The 20,282-nt window shown below is 46.8% G+C and overlaps 1 protein-coding gene across 1 annotated transcript; it reads right to left on the minus strand.

Moving 5' to 3' along the window:
• Positions 1–556: 556 nt before the first annotated feature.
• Positions 557–15,293, minus strand: LOC135567324 (short transient receptor potential channel 5-like; the record flags this gene model as incomplete). Its single annotated transcript, XM_065014748.1, has 7 exons — positions 15,158–15,293; positions 13,721–13,971; positions 2,559–2,738; positions 2,205–2,227; positions 1,098–1,212; positions 831–881; positions 557–709 (listed from the first exon to the last, which is right to left on the minus strand). Coding segments are annotated over exons 1-7 (909 nt in total), but the record flags the coding sequence as incomplete, so codon positions are not given.
• Between the last annotated feature and the right edge of the window lie 4,989 nt (positions 15,294–20,282).

The following is a 20,282-nucleotide window of genomic DNA, read 5'->3' on the forward strand; positions in this document are numbered from 1 at the left end:
AACCAGGGTTAAACATACAGTAGTTAGTGTCTCCTACCACTAAACCAGGGTTAAAAACAGTAGTTAGTGTACCACCAAACCAGGGTTAAACATAGTGTCTCCTACCACTAAACCAGGGTTAAACATACAGTAGTTAGTGTCTCCTACCACTAAACCAGGGTTAAACATACAGTAGTTAGTGTCTCTTACCACTAAACCAGGGTTAAACATAGTGTCTCCTACCACTAAACCAGGGTAAACATACAGTAGTTAGTGTCTCCTACCACTAAACCAGGGTAAACATACAGTAGTTAGTGTCTCCTACCACTAAACCAGGGTTAAACATACAGTAGTTAGTGTCTCCTACCACTAAACCAGGGTTAAACATACAGTAGTTAGTGTCTCTTACCACTAAACCAGGGTTAAACATACAGTAGTTAGTGTCTCTTACCACTAAACCAGGGTTAAACATACAGTAGTTAGTGTCTCTTACCACTAAACCAGGGTTAAACATACAGTAGTTAGTGTATCTTACCACTAAACCAGGGTTAAACATACAGTAGTTAGTGTCTCCTACCTCTTTGTGTTGGTACTTGATGGCCAGTTTGAGTTTGGCCAGGTCGTGGCTGGTCTCTCTGGAGTCCAGTTCTTCACTGTCATCTCTGTGGTTCAGTATAGTCTCCAGCTCTCTGCTGCTCCTAGCCTGGTCCAACAGGTCTTTAGCAAACAGCTTACACTGCTGAGACAGCTCCTCATACCCTGACGAAACTCATTCTCCACCTAGGAAGAGGAATAGACAGGTTATTAACTGTAATAAAGCCTTTATAACCCTTTATAAACATATTATAAACACCACACTGCTGAGACAGCTCCTCATACTCCTGACGAAACTCATTCTCCACCTAGGAAGAGGAATAAACAGGTTATTAACCTTTATAACCGTTTATAAACATGTTATGAACACCACGCTGCTGAGACAGTTATAACAGGTTAAACACTCTATTAAGATCTTATAATGCCTTTAAGAAGGTTTTAAATTAATATTATGAAGTAACACAGTGGTCGTAACCACTTATGAAGGCTCTATAACACTGTTTTAAACTGCTGGGGAAACAGACCTTGCTGAGCTCTTTGAGTTCCCAGCCCAGTCTGAAGGCCGTGAGGATGGGGTCTTCACTGGAGAGAGAGATGAGCGAGGGAGAGGCCAGCGCCTTATAGATGTTCAGACGAGACCTCAGGCTGTCCACCTACAGGGAGGAGACAGAGAGGGAGAGGAGAGGATGAGAGAGGGAGAGGCCTTATAGATGTTCAGACGAGACCTGGTGACGTAGGCTGTCCACCACAGGGAGGAGACCGAGGGAGAGGCCAGCGCCTTATAGATGTTCAGGAGACCAGAGGCTGTCCACCTACAGGGAGGAGACAGAGAGGAGAGGAGAGGATGAGAGAGGGAGAGGCCTTATAGATGTTCAGACGAGACCTGGAGTGACGTGGGCTGTCCACCTACAGGGAGGAGACAGAGAGGAGAGGATGAGAGAGGGAGAGGCCTTATAGATGTTCAGACGAGACCTGGAGTGACGCAGGCTGTCCACCTACAGGGAGGAGACAGAGACGAGAGGAGAGGATGAGAGAGGGAGAGGCCTTATAGATGTTCAGACGAGACCTGGTGACGTAGGCTGTCCACCTACAAGGAGGAGACAGAGAGGAGAGGATGAGCGAGGGAGAGGCCTTATAGATGTTCAGACGAGACCTGGAGTGACGCAGGCTGTCCACCTACAGGGAGGAGACAGAGACGAGAGGAGAGGATGAGAGAGGGAGAGGCCTTATAGATGTTCAGACGAGACCTGGAGTGACGTAGGCTGTCCACCTATAGGGAGGAGACAGAGAGGAGGGGAGAGGATGAGCGAGGGAGAGGCCAGCGCCTTATAGATGTTCAGACGAGACCTGGAGTGACGAAGGCTGTCCACCTACAGGGAGGAGACAGATAGGAGAGGAGAGGAGAGGGTGGGTGAGAGAGGGAGAGGTCTGAACATCTATAAGGCGAGACCTGAGGACGTAGGCTGTCCACCTACAGGGAGGAGACAGAGAGGAGAGGAGAGGATGAGAGAGGGAGAGGCCTTACAGATGTTCAGACGAGACCTGGAGTGACGAAGGCTGTCCACCTACAGGGAGGAGACGGAGAGGAGAGGATGAGAGAGGGAGAGGCCTTATAGATGTTCAGACGAGACCTGGAGTGACGTAGGCTGTCCACCTACAGGGAGGAGACAGAGAGGAGAGGAGAGGATGAGAGAGGGAGAGGCCTTATAGATGTTCAGACGAGACCTGGAGTGACAAAGGCTATCCACCTACAGGGAGGAGACAGAGAGGAGAGGAGAGGATGATGGTTCTGCTATGTTTGTTTGTTTGGTTAGTTAGTTAGTTAGTTAGTTAGTTAGTTAGTTAGTTAGTTAGTTAGTTCGTTCGTTATAGGTACATGTAGATGTTAATACCCTGAAACTTTTAAGGAAACTCGACATTCTTCATGTGTTTTGCTGGATGCATTTCGGGTACAGAAAGGACAACAGATCAGGAGAGAAGCTCACCTCCGAACTAGAAACACACTGGACACAGTCACATCGTATCTGATGAGGCCTGGGGATGGCCACTTTCCTCTGCACCAGTAGCTTAATGATCTCATAGTTGTTGGTGTGAGCTGCCAAGATGACTGGAGTTATGTCCGGAGTAAACTCTGAGAACTGACTGTCCATCATCAGAGAGGGGACCTGGAGAGGTAATGAACAGTAAGAAACTAGTTATTAACAGTCTATAACCAGCTTATAAACCCATTATGACTGGAGTTATGTCCGGAGTAAACTCTGAGAACTGACTGTCCATCATCAGAGAGGGGACCTGGAGAGGTAATGAACAGTAAGAAACTAGTTATTAACAGTCTATAACCAGCTTATAAACCCATTATGACTGGAGTTATGTCAGTGGTAAAACTCTGAGAACGGACTGTCCATGGTAGAGGGGACCTGGAGAGGTAATGAAATGAGTTTAACAGTCTATAACCAGCTTATAAACCCATTATGACTGGAGTTATTCAGTGTAAAACTCTGAGAACGGACTCTTCAGTTTCAAATGAGTTACTGTTCTCTATTTCTTTGAGGTCACAATAATTACAGTGTTTCCTCTTCAGTTTCACCATGATACTGACCTGTTTCAATATCCCCGATCTGACCTGTTTCAATACGCAGAGACTATATCCCTGATCTGACCTGTTTCAATATCCCCGATCTGACCTGTTTCAATACGCAGAGACTATATCCCTGATCTGACCTGTTTCAATACGCAGAGACTATATCCCTGATCTGACCTGTTTCAATATCCCTGATCTGACCTGTTTCAGTACGCAGAGTCTATATACCTGATCTGAACCTGTTTCAATACGCAGAGACAATATCCCTGATCTGACCTGCTTCAATACGCAGAGACAATATCCCTGATCTGACCTGTTTCAATACGCAGAGACAATATCCCTGATCTGACCTGTTTTAGTACGCAGAGTCTATATACCTGATCTGACCTGTTTCAATACGCAGAGACAATATCCCTGATCTGACCTGTTTCAATATCCCTGATCTGACCTGTTTCAATACGCAGAGACAACATCCCTGATCTGACCTGTTTCAATACGCAGAGACAATATCCCTGATCTGACCTGTTTCATTACGCAGAGACAATATCCCTGATCTGACCTGTTTCAATACGCAGAGACAATATCCCTGATCTGACCTGTTTCAATACGCGGAGACAATAACCCTGATCTGACCTGTTTCAATACGCAGAGACAATATCCCTGATCTGACCTGTTTCAATACGCAGAGACAACATCCCTGATCTGACCTGTTTCAATACGCAGAGACAATATCCCTGATCTGACCTGTTTCATTACGCAGAGGCAATATCCCTGATCTGACCTGTTTCAATACACAGAAACAATATCCCTGATCTGACCTGTTTCAATACGCAGAGACTATATCCTTGATCTTACCAGTGCACGTAGCGATCTCTTGTTTTTAAGTAGGTCATACATAATATAACTCTCACACACCAATTCACCCTGAATCAAACTAAATGTTCTCCATTTGGGTTTATGATTAATCTCATCCACCCATTTTCTTTTCATATTGAATCAACAGTTGTTTTTTAAAATCATATCTATGTCTCCCTTTATTTGGTTTTTCATACAGATTTTCCAAGTCAACGTTGTCTCCCTTCATTTGTTTTTTTTCGTACAAATGTTCAACGTTGTCTCGTAGATGTTGATGTGTGGAATTTCCTGAGGAAATCTTCTTCAGACCACGCGTACCTCGATGGACACCGAGAGGGGGCACAGGTTGAGTTTAGAGCGCGCGTATCTCGATGGACACCGAGAGGGGCACAGGTTGAGTTTAGAGCAAGCGTACCTCGATGGACACCGAGAGGGGGCACAGGTTGAGTTTAGAGCAAGCGTACCTCGATGGACACCGAGAGGGGGCACAGGTTGAGTTTAGAGCACGCGTATCTCGATGGACACCGAGAGGGGGCATAGTTTGAGTTTAGAGCACGCCTACCTCGATGGACACCGAGAGGGGGCACAGGTTGAGTTTAGAGCACAGAAACCTCAGTTTAAGCTAAGGTTGTAATGGTTGTTGAATTCCTAAGCATACCACGTGGAGCAGTGGCTACACGGCTGGAAATTGTTCAACTCTGAGATTATCGATCCCGACAGAGTAAGAGCAAATCTTAGATATGAATTACTAGTCTGCAGCTAGAAATGATGTGAACCTGTGATGTGACGACCGCCAACCGCCAAAACATCTATTCTATGAAAACATTTCTGAATGGTACTCTAAAGTATCCATTCTAACCACAAAAGACTTGATATTCAGGGAAGCAGAGAGAGAGAGAGACGATGATGAACTGACTCTCCAACAGAAGAACTGACTCTCCAACAGAAGAACTGACTCTCCAACAGAGATCACGACGATTCCAACAGAGATCACGACGATTCCAACAGAGATCACGACGATTCCAACAGAGATCACGACGATTCCAACAGAGATCACAGAGACGATTCCAACAGAGATCACTACGATTCCAACAGAGATCACGACGATTCCAACAGAGATCACAACGATTCCAAAAGAGATCACGTCGATTCCAACAGAGATCACTCTAGTTATTGATGCTCACTCTAGTTATTGATGCTAACTCTAGTTATCAACGCTAGCTCTAGTTATCAACGCTAACTCTAGTTATTGATGCTAGCTCTAGTTATCAACGCTAACTCTAGTTATCAACGCTAGCTCTAGTTATCAACGCTTTTAATTTTGCCAAAGACACGACATTTGTAACTTATTTTGTACGTAATGTTTCTGTCACCGTATTTTACGCCAGAAAAGAGCGATCACTCACCTCGGATTAGACAAAGAGCTTCTGGATATCAGGACAGCGATCACTCACCTCGGATTAGAAAAAGAGCTTCTGGATATCAGGACAGCGATCACTCACCTCGGATTAGACAAAGAGCTTCTGGATATCAGGACAGCGATCACTCACCTCGGATTAGAGTCTAATGACATGGGCAAACTACGGCCCGCTGGCCACATACGGCCCGTTAGGCTTTTTAATCCGCCCGCCGAACTTGTCCAAATTATAGTAAAAACCTCCTTTTTCCCCTTTCCCTGCAATGCCCACGTTTCCCCAATAGATGGCGCACTCAAAACACATTGACCGTTGTTGGAGTGGCGCGTATTTCTCTTTATTTCACTTTAATTTTCACTTCGTTTCACGTCACCATTAAGCCCTTCTGTGAAAATGAGCGGACCAAAGAGAAGGAAAGTGGACAGCGAATGCCGAGTGTTTAATAAGGAGTGGACAACAAAATACTTCTTCACTGAAGTCCGATCAACGGCTGTATGTCTGATATGCCAAGAAGCTGTTGCGGTTTTCAAAGAGTACAATATCAGCCGTCACTTTGCCACGAAGCATGCAAACTATGCTAGCAAGCAGTCAACACAAGAACGGGCGGCTACTGCTCAGAGGTTGGCAGCTAATTTACAGAGTCAACAGAACTTTTTTCACCGACAAACTGCAATTCAAGAGTCAAGTACCAAGGCAAGTTATTTGCTGGCATTCAAATTAGCAAAGGCTAGCAAGCCTTTCTCCGAAGGCGAGTTTTTGAAAGAGTGCATGGTAGAGACAGCAGGTCTCTTGTGTCCGGAGAGCAAAGCCAAGTTTGAAAAAATCAGTTTAGCACGCAGGACAGTGACTCGCCGCGTGGAACTGATTGACGAAGATATAGTCAGCGAGTTAACTAGTTGCTCCTACCCTCTACTTTTTTGAACATTTTGTTAAAAATCGCGCAACATTTCAGCGCCCTGCTACTCATGCCAGGAATATAGTACGTTCATATGGTTAGAATGTGTGGATAGGAAACCCTCGGACGTTTTTAAAACTGGTTAAATCACGACTGTGGCTATTACATAACGTGCGTTACATCGGAAAGCGCAGGAAAACCTGATCACAGAAAATGGAAATAAATATCCTTGCGCCAATTCCAGCAATTGTTAACAGTGAGCGAATTAGATAAGACCGAGCATTCAACTCCCACAGCATCCCCATGTTGTCTAGAGTCTTGTGAATTGAATCCTCTTTGATTCTTGGTTGAACCGAAACAGGGGCACCACTTACCTCCGGTCTCCGCCCAGATCATTCCGGAAGAGCTCTCTCGTGAAATTTTTTCCAAGACGACAGCTAATGATTTTGACATCGCCTATGGATGATTTTTATCGCTTATTAACGTTTACTAATACCTAAAGTAGCATTACAAACTTATTTCGAAGTGTTTTGTGAAAGTTTATCATCTACTTTTTGAATTTTAAAAAATGACGTTACGTTGTGAAATCGCTGTTTTTTTCGTTTATCACACAGTCTACATATAACGATATCTTGGCTTTATATGGCCCGATTTAATCGAAATAAAGACCCAATAGTGTTTATGGGACATCTAGGAGTGCCAACAAAGAAGATGGTGAAAGGTAATGACTGTTTTCTATTTTATTGTGCGGTTTGTGTAACGCCGAAATGCTAATTATTTTGTTTACGTCCCCTGCTGTGCTTTTCTGTTGTAGTGTATTGGTGCATGCTATCAGATAATAGCTTCTCATGCTGTCGCCGAAAAGCATTTTAAAAATCTGACTTGTTGCCTGGATTCACAACGAGTGTAGCTTTAATTTGATACCCTGCATGTGTATTTTAATGAACTTTTGAGTTTTAACTAATACTATTAGCATTTAGCATAGCGCATTTGCATTTCCAGAGCTCTAGTTGGGACGCAAGCGTCCCAAGTAGAGGCAAGAGGTTAAACAAAAAGGCGGAGTCCTTTAAGTTATATTCACTAGCACTGGATGAAAGTAACGACATAAAAGACACTGCTCAGCTCTTAATTTTTATCCGAGGGATTAACGACAGTTTTGAGATAACGGAGGAGCTTTTGAGCATGGAATCACTGAAAGGGAAAACGCGAGGAGAGGACTTATATGAACAGGTGTCTGCTGTCATCGAGAGAATGAAGCTACCTTGGAGTAAACTTGCCAATGTCACCACGGATGGATCGCCAAATTTAACTGGAAAAAACATCGGGCTGCTGAAAAGAATCCAGGATAAAGTGAAAGAAGAAAACCCTGACCAGGATGTTATTTTACTTCACTGCATCATTCATCAGGAGTCTCTGTGTAAGTCTGTATTGCAGCTTAATCACGTCGTGGATCCAGTTGTAAAACTTGTTAACTTCATACGAGCAAGGGGACTTAATCATCGTCAGTTCATTACGTTCCTGGAAGAAACTAATGCGGATCACCAGGACCTAATTTACCACTCTCGCGTCCGCTGGTTAAGTTTGGGGAAAGTGTTTCAACGAGTCTGGGAGCTCAAAGACGAGATTCGCTCATTTTTTATTTAATGGGGAAATCCGAAGAATTCCCGAGCTGAGCGACACAAACTGGCTTTGTGACTTTGCGTTTGCTGTGGACATATTTTCACACATGAATGAGCTGAACGTGAAGCTACAGGGGAAAGATCAGTTTGCGCCACGACATGTACACAAATGTGAGAGCCTTCAAATCCAAGCTGGTTTTATTCTCCAGGCAAATGTCAAACAAATCTTTCGCACATTTCCCCACACTAGCCGTGCAGAAAGAGGCCGCCGAAATGCGAAGAAATACTGCAAATCACTGGACGATCTGCACAGAGAATTTTGCCGTCGGTTCTGTGATTTTGAAAAATTGACAAGTCACTTCAACTGGTGTCCTGTCCCCTGTCACAAGACCCCGAATCAGCACCGCAGGAGCTGCAATTGGAACTGATCGATCTTCAGTCTGACTCCGTCTCAAAGGAGAAGTTCAAGTCTCTTAAACTGAATGACTTTTACGCTTCACTTAACGAGACCGCGTTTCCAAACCTCCGGAGGACGGCGCAGAAGATGCTGGTGTTGTTTGGCTCGACCTACGTGTGTGAGCAGACGTTTAGCGTCATGAAAATCAACAAAGCCCATCACAGATCCAAGTTAACTGACCAACACCTCAGATCTGTCCTGAGAATTGCCACAACAAAACTAACTCCAGACTTTGATGCACTGGCAAAAAGGAGACCAACAACACTGTTCCCACTGAAATGGTGAGTTTTTCTGCTGTGTTATGAAAAAATGCATATGGAAAGTTTGGAAGTGCGTCTTTTAATTAAGAGCAATGCGCATTTACGCACAGCAGCGGTACAGTAGCTTAATTAACACGCCGCACATCGCTCTTAATTTAAATTTAAATTTTCAGCTGCAGGTAGGATATTTAATACAGCCTATGTCTGTGTGCTTGGCAAACGATACACGTGTACTGTTTGCGCGTGAAGGCGAGGGGCGTCCGTGGCGAGTTTGTAGAGCGCGCGGTCAGGACAATCCATCCATGATTTTGCGGAGTTTAACACAAGTAGATATTATTGAGCTTGAGTATTTCGTTGTGTAATAATATGTTTTGAATGTTGAAAGTGATTCCATTTTTCAATAAATGTTGATTTCTTTAACTTTGCACCTTCGATTGAAACTTATTAAAAACAGACGCAATCTTGATAAATCACAGTGCGTATGTTATTTTAATCTATTTACATTTCCTCCTCCCAGTATCTGCGAAATAGTATGTAAATGCCATATCTTGCATATTCCTTGAGACAAATTTATTAACTGATAAGGGCTATTTTTCACATTTGAAAGACAGTTAATAAATTGGGTTGTAGTGTTCTTACTGTGCTATGAGGTTTGCACACACTACATTTAATGCTTTAGTATATCCGGCCCAAACACTCCCTCCAAATGCTCCTGGCCCGGCCCCTCTGTCAAATTTTAGAACCCATTGTGGCCCGCGAGTCAAAAAGTTTGCCCACCCCCTCATTAGACAAAGATTTTTTCTTCAACAAGCAGGATGCACAGGATGTACTTCAGACACCCGACAAGGCCGAAATCCCAGTTATTGGCAAGAGAAAGAGATGCAGGTACAGAGGACACAGAGCCGGGTGCCTCGTAGTGATAAACAGAAGACGAGTGGGAAAGCTGCCTTTACTGTCAATACTACTCGCCAACGTGCAATCATTGGACAATAAATTAGACGAGGTACGATCACGAATATCCTACCAACGGGACATCAAAAAGCGGTAATATCCTTTGTTTCAGCGAATCGTGACGACATGGATATTCAGCTGGCAGGATAGAACAGCATGGGGGGGAGGGCGGTCTGTGCATATTTGTAAACAACAGCTGGTGCACAAAATCTTTTTATTTTTATTTATTTTACCTAGGCAAGTCAATTAAGAACAAATTTTTATTTTCAATGACGGCCTTGGAACGGTGGGTTAACTGCCTGTACAGGAGCAGAACGACAGATTTTGTACCTTGTCGGCTCGGGGGTTTGAACTTGCAACCTTCCGGTTACTAGTCCAACGCTCTAACCACTAGGCTACGCTGCCGCCCCTTCTAAGGAAGTCTCTATATTTTGTTCGACTGAAGTAGAGTATCTCATGATAAGCTATAGACCACACTATTTTTCAAGAGAGTTTTTATCTATATTTTATGTGGCTGTTAATTGACCACCACAGACAGATGCTGGCTATAAGACCCCATTCAGTCAGCTTGATAAAGAAATAAGAATCCCAATGTCCGGGGACTTTAACGCAGGGAAACTTAAATCAGTTTTACCTTATTTCTATCAGCATGTTAAATGTGCAACCAGAGGGGAAACAAAGTCTAGACCACCTTTACTCCACACGCAGAGATGCATGCAAAGTTCTCCCTTGCCCTCCATTTGGCAAATCTGACCATAATTCTATCCTCCTGATTCCTGCTTACAAGCAAAAATTAAAGCAGGAAGCACCAGTGACTCGGTCAATAAAAATGTTGTCATATGAAGCAGATGCTAACCTACAGGACTGTACACCACATCAGTCACTGCCTAAGTCAATAAGTGCATCGAGGACGTCGTCAACCACAATGACAGTACGTACATACCCCAACCAGAAGCCATGGATTACAGGCAACATTCACACTGAGTTAAAGGGTAGAGCTGCTGCTTTTCAAGGTACGGGACTTTACCCTGGAAGCTCAAACAGGAAACCATCAAATAGGAAAAGAGCCAATACAGGACAAAGTTGGAATCGTACTACACCGGCTCCGACACTCGTCAGATGTGGCAGGGCTTGCAAACCATTACAGACTACAAAGGGAAGCACAGCACCAAGCTTCCCAGTGACACCTGGGGGTTCAAGGTTTGGGTTGAAATAGAATGAGTGCCTTTCACTGGGCTTACGCCCATCCTCCATCCCCGCCCACAACACCCTAGCAAGCCAATAGGCTCAAAGGTGAGTTATTTTACCATCAAGCCTACTTGATGGTAAAATAACTCACATTTGAGCCTATTGGCCAGTTTTGAAGGCATCTCCTGACATCCTGGGGACCTGGCATTGAACAGTTAATGAAAATTGACTGTACTACGGGAATTTTATGAGGATTCAAATTAGCTGTTCGCGAAAGCAGCAGCTACTCTTCCTGGGGTCCAACACAGAACATCAAACATGACATCATACAGAACATGAAGCATGAAATCATACAGAACATGACATCATACAGAACATGAAGCATGACATCATAGAGAACATGACATCATACAGAACATGAATCATGACATCATACAGAACATGACATCATACAGAACATGAAGCATGACATCATACAGAACATGACATCATACAGAACATGAATCATGACATCATACAGAACATGACATCATACAGAACATGACATCATACAGAACATGAATAGGACAGAAATACATAAATACTCGGAGGACAGGGGGAGAAAGAGGAGGACAGGGAGGAGAAAGAGGAGGATGGGGGGGGATAAAGAGGAGGACAGGGGGGAGAAAGATGAAGACAGGAGGAGAAAGAGGAGGATGGGGGGGGAGAAAGAGGGAGGATGGGGACAGGAGGAAAAGAGGTTGGAGGAGAAACAGGAGGAGAAAGAGGTTAAACAGGGAGGGAGGAGAAAGACGGGAGGACAGGAGGAGAAAGAGGAGGACAGAGGAGGAGATGATGAGAAAGAGGAGAAAGAGGAGGACAGGAGGAGAAAGAGGAGGATGGGGGAGAAAGAGGAGGACAGGAGGAGAAAGAGGAGGACAGGAGGAGAAAGAGGAGGACAGGAGGAGAAAGAGAGGACAGGAGGAGAAAGAGGAGACAGGAGGGAGCGGAGGATGGGGGAGAAGGAGGAGGACAGGGGGAGAAAGAGGAGGACAGAAGGAGAAAGAGGAGGACGGGAGGAGAAAGAGGAGGAGAAGGAGGAGGGCAGGAGGAGAAAGAGGAGGACAGGAGGAGAAAGAGGAGGTCAGGAGGAGAAAGAGGAGGACGGCAGGAGAAAGAGGAGGACAGGGGGAGAAAGATGAAGACGGGGAGAAAGAGGAGGACAGGAGGAGAAAGATGAAGACAGGAGGAGAAAGATGAAGACAGGAGGAGAAGGAGGAGGACAGGGGGAGAAAGAGGAGGACAGGAGGAGAAAGAGGAGGTCAGGAGGAGAAAGAGGAGGACAGGAGGAGAAAAAGGAGGACAGGTAGAGGAGAAACAGGAGGACAGGAGGAGAAAGAGGAGGACAGGAGGAGAAAGAGGAGGATGGGGGGAGAAAGAGGAGAAAGAGGAGGAGAAAGAGGAGGAGAAACAGGAGGAGAAACAGGAGGACAGGAGGAGAAACAGGAGGACAGGAGGAGAAAGAGGAGGACAGGAGGAGAAAGAGGAGGATGGGGGGAGAAAGAGGAGGACAGGAGCAGAAAGAGGAGGATGGGGGGATAAAGAGGAGGTCGGGGGGAGAAAGAGGAGGACAGGAGGAGGAGAAAGAGGAGGACAGGAGGAGAAACAGGAGGACAGGAGGAGAAGGAGGAGGACAGGAGGAGAAAGAGGAGGACAGGAGGAGAAACAGGAGGACAGGAGGAGAAGGAGGAGGACAGGGGGAGCAGGAGGACCTTAAAAAGGAGAGAACGAAAGACAATGATTTATAGAGAGAGTGATATTGGTTTAGTTTCTTTAATCTCTCTAAGGAGTGGAGGCTCTCTCGCTCTCCCTCCATCTTTCTCTCTCTCCTATATCTCTCTCTCCTATTTCTCTCTCTCCTATCGCTCTCTCTCTCTCTCTCTCTCTCTCTCTCTCTCTCTCTCTCTCTCTCTCTCTCTCTCTCTCTCTTTCTCTCTCTCTGTCTCTCTCTCTCTCTCTCTCTCTCTCTCTCTCTGTGTGTGTGTGTGTGACACATTGGAGATGTCTGCAGTGTCTCATCAGTGGCAAGATAAAAGGTCACACACACTTTCGCTCATCTTGTCACCGACTTCAAACTTCAAAGACGGTGAAAGAAGAAAACCGTAAGATCTCCCTTTCTTCATCTCTGCCTCCCTCCTGAAAAACTGTGACATTTCATTTCACAGTTATTCAGAGTGAGAGAGAGATAGGGAAAACGAGAGAGAGAGAGAGGGAAAGAGAGAGAGGGAAAGAGAGAGAGAGAGAGAGACAGAGAGAGAGAGAGAGAGAGAGAGAGAACCTAGGAATGAGTGACAACTCTCTAGAAGGTCTCCTATGAGACAGCAGCACCTCCACAGTCCCTTCCTGTTTCTCTCCACCAGGTCTCCTGTGAGACAGCAGCACCTCCACAGTCCCTTCCTGTTTCTCTCCACCAGGTCTCCTGTGAGACAGCAGCACCTCCACAGTCCCTACCTGTTTCTCTCCACCAGGTCTCCTGTGAGACAGCAGCACCTCCACAGTCCCCTACCTGTTTCTCTCCACCAGGTCTCCTATGAGACAGCAGCACCTCCACAGTCCCTTCCTGTTTCTCTCCACCAGGTCTCCTGTGAGACAGCAGCACCTTCACAGTCCCTACCTGTTTCTCTCCACCAGGTCTCCTGTGAGACAGCAGCACCTCCACAGTCCCTACCTATTTCTCTCCACCAGGTCTCCTATTGAGACAGCAGCACCTCCACAGTCCCTACCTGTTTCTCTCCACCAGGTCTCCTGTGAGACAGCAGCAACTCCACAGTCCCCTACCTGTTTCTCTCCACCAGGTCTCCTATGAGACAGCAGCACCTCCACAGTCCCTACCTGTTTCTCTCCACCAGGTCTCCTATGAGACAGCAGCAACTCCACAGTCCCCTACCTGTTTCTCTCCACCAGGTCTCCTATGAGACAGCAGCAACTCCACGGCCCCCACCACCTCTTTCCGTATGGCGTAGAGCAAGGCGTCTCCCGTGGCAACCCCGTGGTCCAGAAGCAGCTCCATCACCTCCAGGTTCTCGTTCTCGATAGCGATGAGCAGCGCGCTCCGCCCAAGAGGGTCCAGACAGTTCACATCTATATTGTAGTATACCTCCGCCTCACGCAGAGCATGTTTCACACCTGCATAGTCCCCTGGGGACAGAGGGGACAGAGGGTTAGGGGACAGAGGGTTAGGGGACAGAGGGTTAGGGGACAGAGGGTTAGGGGACAGAGGGTTAGGGGACAGAGGGGTAGGGTTAGGGACAGAGGGTAGGAACAGAGGGGTAGGGTTAGGGACAGAGGGTTAGGGACAGAGGGGTAGGGTTAGGGGACAGCGGGGGTGGGGGACAGAGGGTTGGTGGACGGAGGGGTAGGGACAGAGGGGTAGGGTTAGGGGGACAGAGGGTTAGGGGACAGAGGGTAGGGAACAGAAGGGTGAGGGACATAGGGTTAGGGGACGGAGGGGTAGGGGACAGAGGGGTAGGTTAGGGGACAGAGGGGTAGGGGACAGAGGGTAGGGGACAGAGGGTAGGGGTTAGGGGACAGAGGGGTAGGGGTAGGGGACAGAGGGGTAGGGGACAGAGGGTAGGGGACAGAGGGGAGGGGACAGAGGGTTAGGGGACAGAGGGGTAGGGAACAGAGGGGTAGGGTTAGGGACAGAGGGGTAGGGTTAGGGGACAGAGGGGTAGGGTTAGGGGACAGAGGGTAGGGAACAGAGGGTAGGGGACAGAGGGTAGGGTTAGGGGACAGAAGGGTAGGGAACAGAGGGTAGGGGACAGAGGGGTAGGGTTAGGGGACAGAGGGTAGGGGACAGAGGGTTAGGGGACGGAGGGGTAGGGTTAGGGGACAGAGGGTTAGGGGACAGAGGGTTAGGGGACAGAGGGGTAGGGGACATAGGGGGTAGGGTTAGGGACAGAGGGTAGGGGACAGAGGGTTAGGGGACGGAGGGGTAGGGAACAGAGGGTTAGGGGACAGAGGGGTAGGGTTAGGGACAGAGGGGTAGGGTTAGGGACAGAGGGGTAGGGTTAGGGGACAGAGGGGTAGGGGACAGAGGGTTAGGGGACGGAGGGGTAGGGGACAGAGGGGTAGGGGACAGAGGGTTAGGGGACAGAGGGTTAGGGGACAGAGGGTTAGGGGACAGAGGGTTCGGAGACAGAGGGGTAGGGGACAGAGGGGTAGGGGACAGAGGGGTAGGGGACAAAGGGTTAGGGGACAGATAATATTGAGATCTTATTGAAGATCATTAATCAGACTGTATAGAAGTACAAATAATTTACATTTCCGGGTATTGACATATTACTAATATATATTATATACCACCAGATGGTATGTCTATTACCTTTCTCCACAGCCGTGAGGTAGGCCCTCTCCTCAGCAGAGAGCTCCAACTCAGCCCGAACAATCTGCAGAGGGATTCTGTCTCGGTACGGAGAGTAGCTCACTTTCTTATAATACAACTGAGCCATTGGATTCATCTTGTCTGGCTGAGAGAGGGGAGGGGAGGGGAGAGAAGGGGAGGGGAGAGAGGGGAGGGGAGGGAGGGTGGGGAGAGAGGGGAGGGGAGGGGAGGGTGGGGAGGGTGGGGAGAGAGGGGAGAGAGGGGAGGGAGAGAGGAAGAGAGGGGAGGGGAGAGAGTGGAGAGGGAGGGGAGGAGGGGAGGGGAGGGTGGGAGAGAGGGGAGGGAGAGAGAGGGAGAGAGGGGAGGGAGGGCAGGGAGAGAGGGGAGGGTGGGGGAGAGGGAGAGAGGGGAGGGTGGGGAGGAGAGGGAGGATGGGGAGGGGAGAGAGGGGAGGGGAGGGGTAGTGGAGTGGAGTGGAGGTGGGGAGAGGGGAGTGGAGGGGTGGGGAGAGAGGGGAGAGAGGGAGAGAGGGAGGGAAGGGCAGGGGAGAGGGGAGGGAGGGTGGGGAGAGAGGGGAGAGAGGGGAGGTGGGGAGGGGAGAGAGAGGGGAGAGAGGGGAGGATGGGGAGGGGAGAGGGGAGGGTGGGGAGGAGGAGAGAGATTTGAATATATCTCACCATCAAACCAGAACAAAGCCTCTCAAAACATCTGGTTTATTCTTGTTCTACTGTAGTGGACATTGACTCATTATTGTCCTTGTTCTACTATGTGTTGACTAAGGTAGAGAACAGGTGTTGACTAAGGTAGAGAACAGGTGTTGACTAAGGTAGGGAACAGGTGTTGACTAAGGTAGGAACAGGTGTTGACTAAGGTAGGGAACAGGTGTTGACTAAGGTAGGAACAGGTGTTGACTAAGACAGAGAACAGGTGTTGACTAAGGTAGGGAACAGGTGTTGACTAAGGTAGGGAACAGGTGTTGACTAAGACAGAGAACAGGTGTTGACTAAGGCAGAGAACAGGTGTTGACTAAGGTAGAGAACAGGTGTTGACTAAGGTAGGGAACAGGTGTTGACTAAGACAGAGAACAGGTGTTGACTAAGGCAGAGAACAGGTGTTGACTAAGGTAGAGAACAGGTGTTGACTAAGGCAGAGAACAGGTGTTGACTAAGGCAGAGAACAGGTGTTGACTAAGACAGAGAACAGGTGTTGACTAAGGCAGAGAACAGGTGTTGACTAAGGCAGAGAACAGGTGTTGACTAAGGTAGAGAACAGGTGTTGACTAAGGTAGAGAACAGGTGTTGACTAAGGTAGAGAACAGGTGTTGACTAAGGTAGGGAACAGGTGTTGACTAAGACAGAGAACAGGTGTTGACTAAGACAGAGAACAGGTGTTGACTAAGACAGAGAACAGATGTTGACTAAGGTAGGGAACAGGTGTTGACTAAGACAGAGAACAGGTGTTGACTAAGACAGAGAACAGATGTTGACTAAGGTAGGGAACAGATGTTGACTAAGGTAGGGAACAGGTGTTGACTAAGACAGAGAACAGGTGTTGACTAAGACAGAGAACAGGTGTTGACTAAGACAGAGATCAGGTGTTGACTAAGGTAGAGAACAGGTGTTGACTAAGGCAGAGAACAGGTGTTGACTAAGGTAGAGAACAGGTGTTGACTAAGGTAGAGAACAGGTGTTGACTAAGGTAGAGAACAGGTGTTGACTAAGGTAGGGAACAGGTGTTGACTAAGGTAGGGAACAGGTGTTGACTAAGACAGAGAACAGGTGTTGACTAAGGCAGAGAACAGGTGTTGACTAAGACAGAGAACAGGTGTTGACTAAGACAGAGAACAGATGTTGACTAAGGTAGGGAACAGATGTTGACTAAGGTAGGGAACAGGTGTTGACTAAGACAGAGAACAGGTGTTGACTAAGACAGAGAACAGGTGTTGACTAAGACAGAGATCAGGTGTTGACTAAGGTAGAGAACAGGTGTTGACTAAGGCAGAGAACAGGTGTTGACTAAGGTAGAGAACAGGTGTTGACTAAGGTAGAGAACAGGTGTTGACTAAGGTAGAGAACAGGTGTTGACTAAGGTAGGGAACAGGTGTTGACTAAGGTAGGGAACAGGTGTTGACTAAGGTAGGGAACAGGTGTTGACTAAGACAGACAACAGGTGTTGACTAAGGCAGAGAACAGGTGTTGACTAAGGTAGAGAACAGGTGTTGACTAAGGTAGAGAACAGGTGTTGACTAAGGTAGGGAACAGGTGTTGACTAAGACAGAGAACAGGTGTTGACTAAGGTAGGGAACAGATGTTGACTAAGGTAGGGAACAGGTGTTGACTAAGACAGAGAACAGGTGTTGACTAAGACAGAGAACAGGTGTTGACTAAGACAGAGATCAGGTGTTGACTAAGGTAGAGAACAGGTGTTGACTAAGGCAGAGAACAGGTGTTGACTAAGGTAGAGAACAGGTGTTGACTAAGGTAGAGAACAGGTGTTGACTAAGGTAGAGAACAGGTGTTGACTAAGGTAGGGAACAGGTGTTGACTAAGGTAGGGAACAGGTGTTGACTAAGACAGAGAACAGGTGTTGACTAAGGCAGAGAACAGGTGTTGACTAAGGTAGAGAACAGGTGTTGACTAAGGTAGAGAACAGGTGTTGACTAAGGTAGAGAACAGGTGTTGACTAAGGTAGAGAACAGGTGTTGACTAAGGTAGAGAAAAGGTGTTGACTAAGGTAGGGAACAGGTGTTGACTAAGACAGAGAACAGGTGTTGACTAAGACAGAGAACAGGTGTTGACTAAGACAGAGAACAGATGTTGACTAAGGTAGGGAACAGGTGTTGACTAAGACAGAGAACAGGTGTTGACTAAGACAGAGAACAGGTGTTGACTAAGACAGAGAACAGGTGTTGACTAAGACAGGGAACAGATGTTAACTAAGGTAGGGAACAGGTGTTGACTAAGACAGAGAACAGGTGTTGACTAAGACAGAGAACAGGTGTTGACTAAGACAGAGATCAGGTGTTGACTAAGGTAGAGAACAGGTGTTGACTAAGGCAGAGAACAGGTGTTGACTAAGGTAGAGAACAGGTGTTGACTAAGGTAGAGAACAGGTGTTGACTAAGGTAGAGAACAGGTGTTGACTAAGGTAGGGAACAGGTGTTGACTAAGACAGAGAACAGGTGTTGACTAAGACAGAGAACAGGTGTTGACTAAGACAGAGAACAGATGTTGACTAAGGTAGAGAACAGGTGTTGACTAAGACAGAGTACAGGTGTTGACTAAGGTAGAGAACAGGTGTTGACTAAGGTAGAGAACAGGTGTTGACTAAGGTAGAGAACAGGTGTTGACTAAGGTAGAGAACAGGTGTTGACTAAGACAGAGAACAGGTGTTGACTAAGACAGAGAACAGGTGTTGACTAAGACAGAGCACAGGTGTTGACTAAGACAGAGTACAGGTGTTGACTAAGGTAGAGAACAGGTGTTGACTAAGACAGAGCACAGGTGTTGACTAAGACAGAGCACAGGTGTTGACTAAGACAGAGCACAGGTGTTGACTAAGGCAGAGAACAGGTGTTGACTAAGACAGAGAACAGGTGTTGACTAAGGTAGAGAACGGGTGTTGACTAAGACAGAGCACAGGTGTTAACTAAGACAGAGCACAGGTGTTAACTAAGACAGAGAACAGGTGTTGACTAAGACAGAGAACAGGTGTTGACTAAGGTAGAGAACAGGTGTTGACTAAGACAGAGCACAGGTGTTGACTAAGACAGAGAACATGTGTTGACTAAGACGGAGATCAGGTGTTGACTAAGACAGAGAACAGGTGTTGACTAAGACTGAGATCAGGTGTTGACTAAGACAGAGAACAGGTGTTGCCTAAGGTAGAGAACAGGTGTTGACTAAGACAGAGAACAGGTGTTGACTAAGACAGAGAACAGGTGTTGACTAAGACAGAGAACAGGTGTTGACTAAGACAGAGAACAGGTGTTGACTAAGACAGAGAACAGGTGTTGACTAAGGTAGAGAACAGGTGTTGACTAAGGTAGAGAACAGGTGTTGACTAAGGTAGAGAACAGGTGTTGACTAAGGTAGAGAACAGGTGTTGACTAAGGTAGAGAACAGGTGTTGACTAAGACAGAGTACAGGTGTTGACTAAGACAGAGAACAGGTGTTGACTAAGACAGAGAACAGGTGTTGACTAAGGTAGAGAACAGGTGTTGACTAAGACAGAGAACAGGTGTTGACTAAGACAGAGAACAGGTGTTGACTAAGGCAGAGAACAGGTGTTGACTAAGACAGAGAACAGGTGTTGACTAAGGTAGAGAACGGGTGTTGACTAAGACAGAGCACAGGTGTTAACTAAGACAGAGCACAGGTGTTAACTAAGACAGAGAACAGGTGTTGACTAAGACAGAGAACAGGTGTTGACTAAGACAGAGAACAGGTGTTGACTAAGACAGAGCACAGGTGTTGACTAAGACAGAGAACATGTGTTGACTAAGACGGAGATCAGGTGTTGACTAAGACAGAGAACAGGTGTTGACTAAGACTGAGATCAGGTGTTGACTAAGACAGAGAACAGGTGTTGCCTAAGGTAGAGAACAGGTGTTGACTAAGACAGAGAACAGGTGTTGACTAAGACAGAGAACAGGTGTTGACTAAGACAGAGAACAGGTGTTGACTAAGACAGAGAACAGGTGTTGACTAAGACAGAGAACAGGTGTTGACTAAGACAGAGAACAGGTGTTGACTAAGGTAGAGAACAGGTGTTGACTAAGGTAGAGAACAGGTGTTGACTAAGGTAGAGAACAGGTGTTGACTAAGGTAGAGAACAGGTGTTGACTAAGGTAGAGAACAGGTGTTGACTAAGACAGAGTACAGGTGTTGACTAAGACAGAGAACAGGTGTTGACTAAGACAGAGAACAGGTGTTGACTAAGGTAGAGAACAGGTGTTGACTAAGACAGAGAACAGGTGTTGACTAAGACAGAGAACAGGTGTTGACTAAGACAGAGAACAGGTGTTGACTAAGACAGAGAACAGGTGTTGACTAAGACAGAGAACAGGTGTTGACTAAGACAGAGAACAGGTGTTGACTAAGACAGAGAACAGGTGTTGACTAAG

The sequence above is a fragment of the Oncorhynchus nerka genome, unplaced genomic scaffold (genome assembly GCF_034236695.1).
Source record: "Oncorhynchus nerka isolate Pitt River unplaced genomic scaffold, Oner_Uvic_2.0 unplaced_scaffold_2131, whole genome shotgun sequence".
Taxonomy (NCBI): domain Eukaryota; kingdom Metazoa; phylum Chordata; class Actinopteri; order Salmoniformes; family Salmonidae; genus Oncorhynchus; species Oncorhynchus nerka.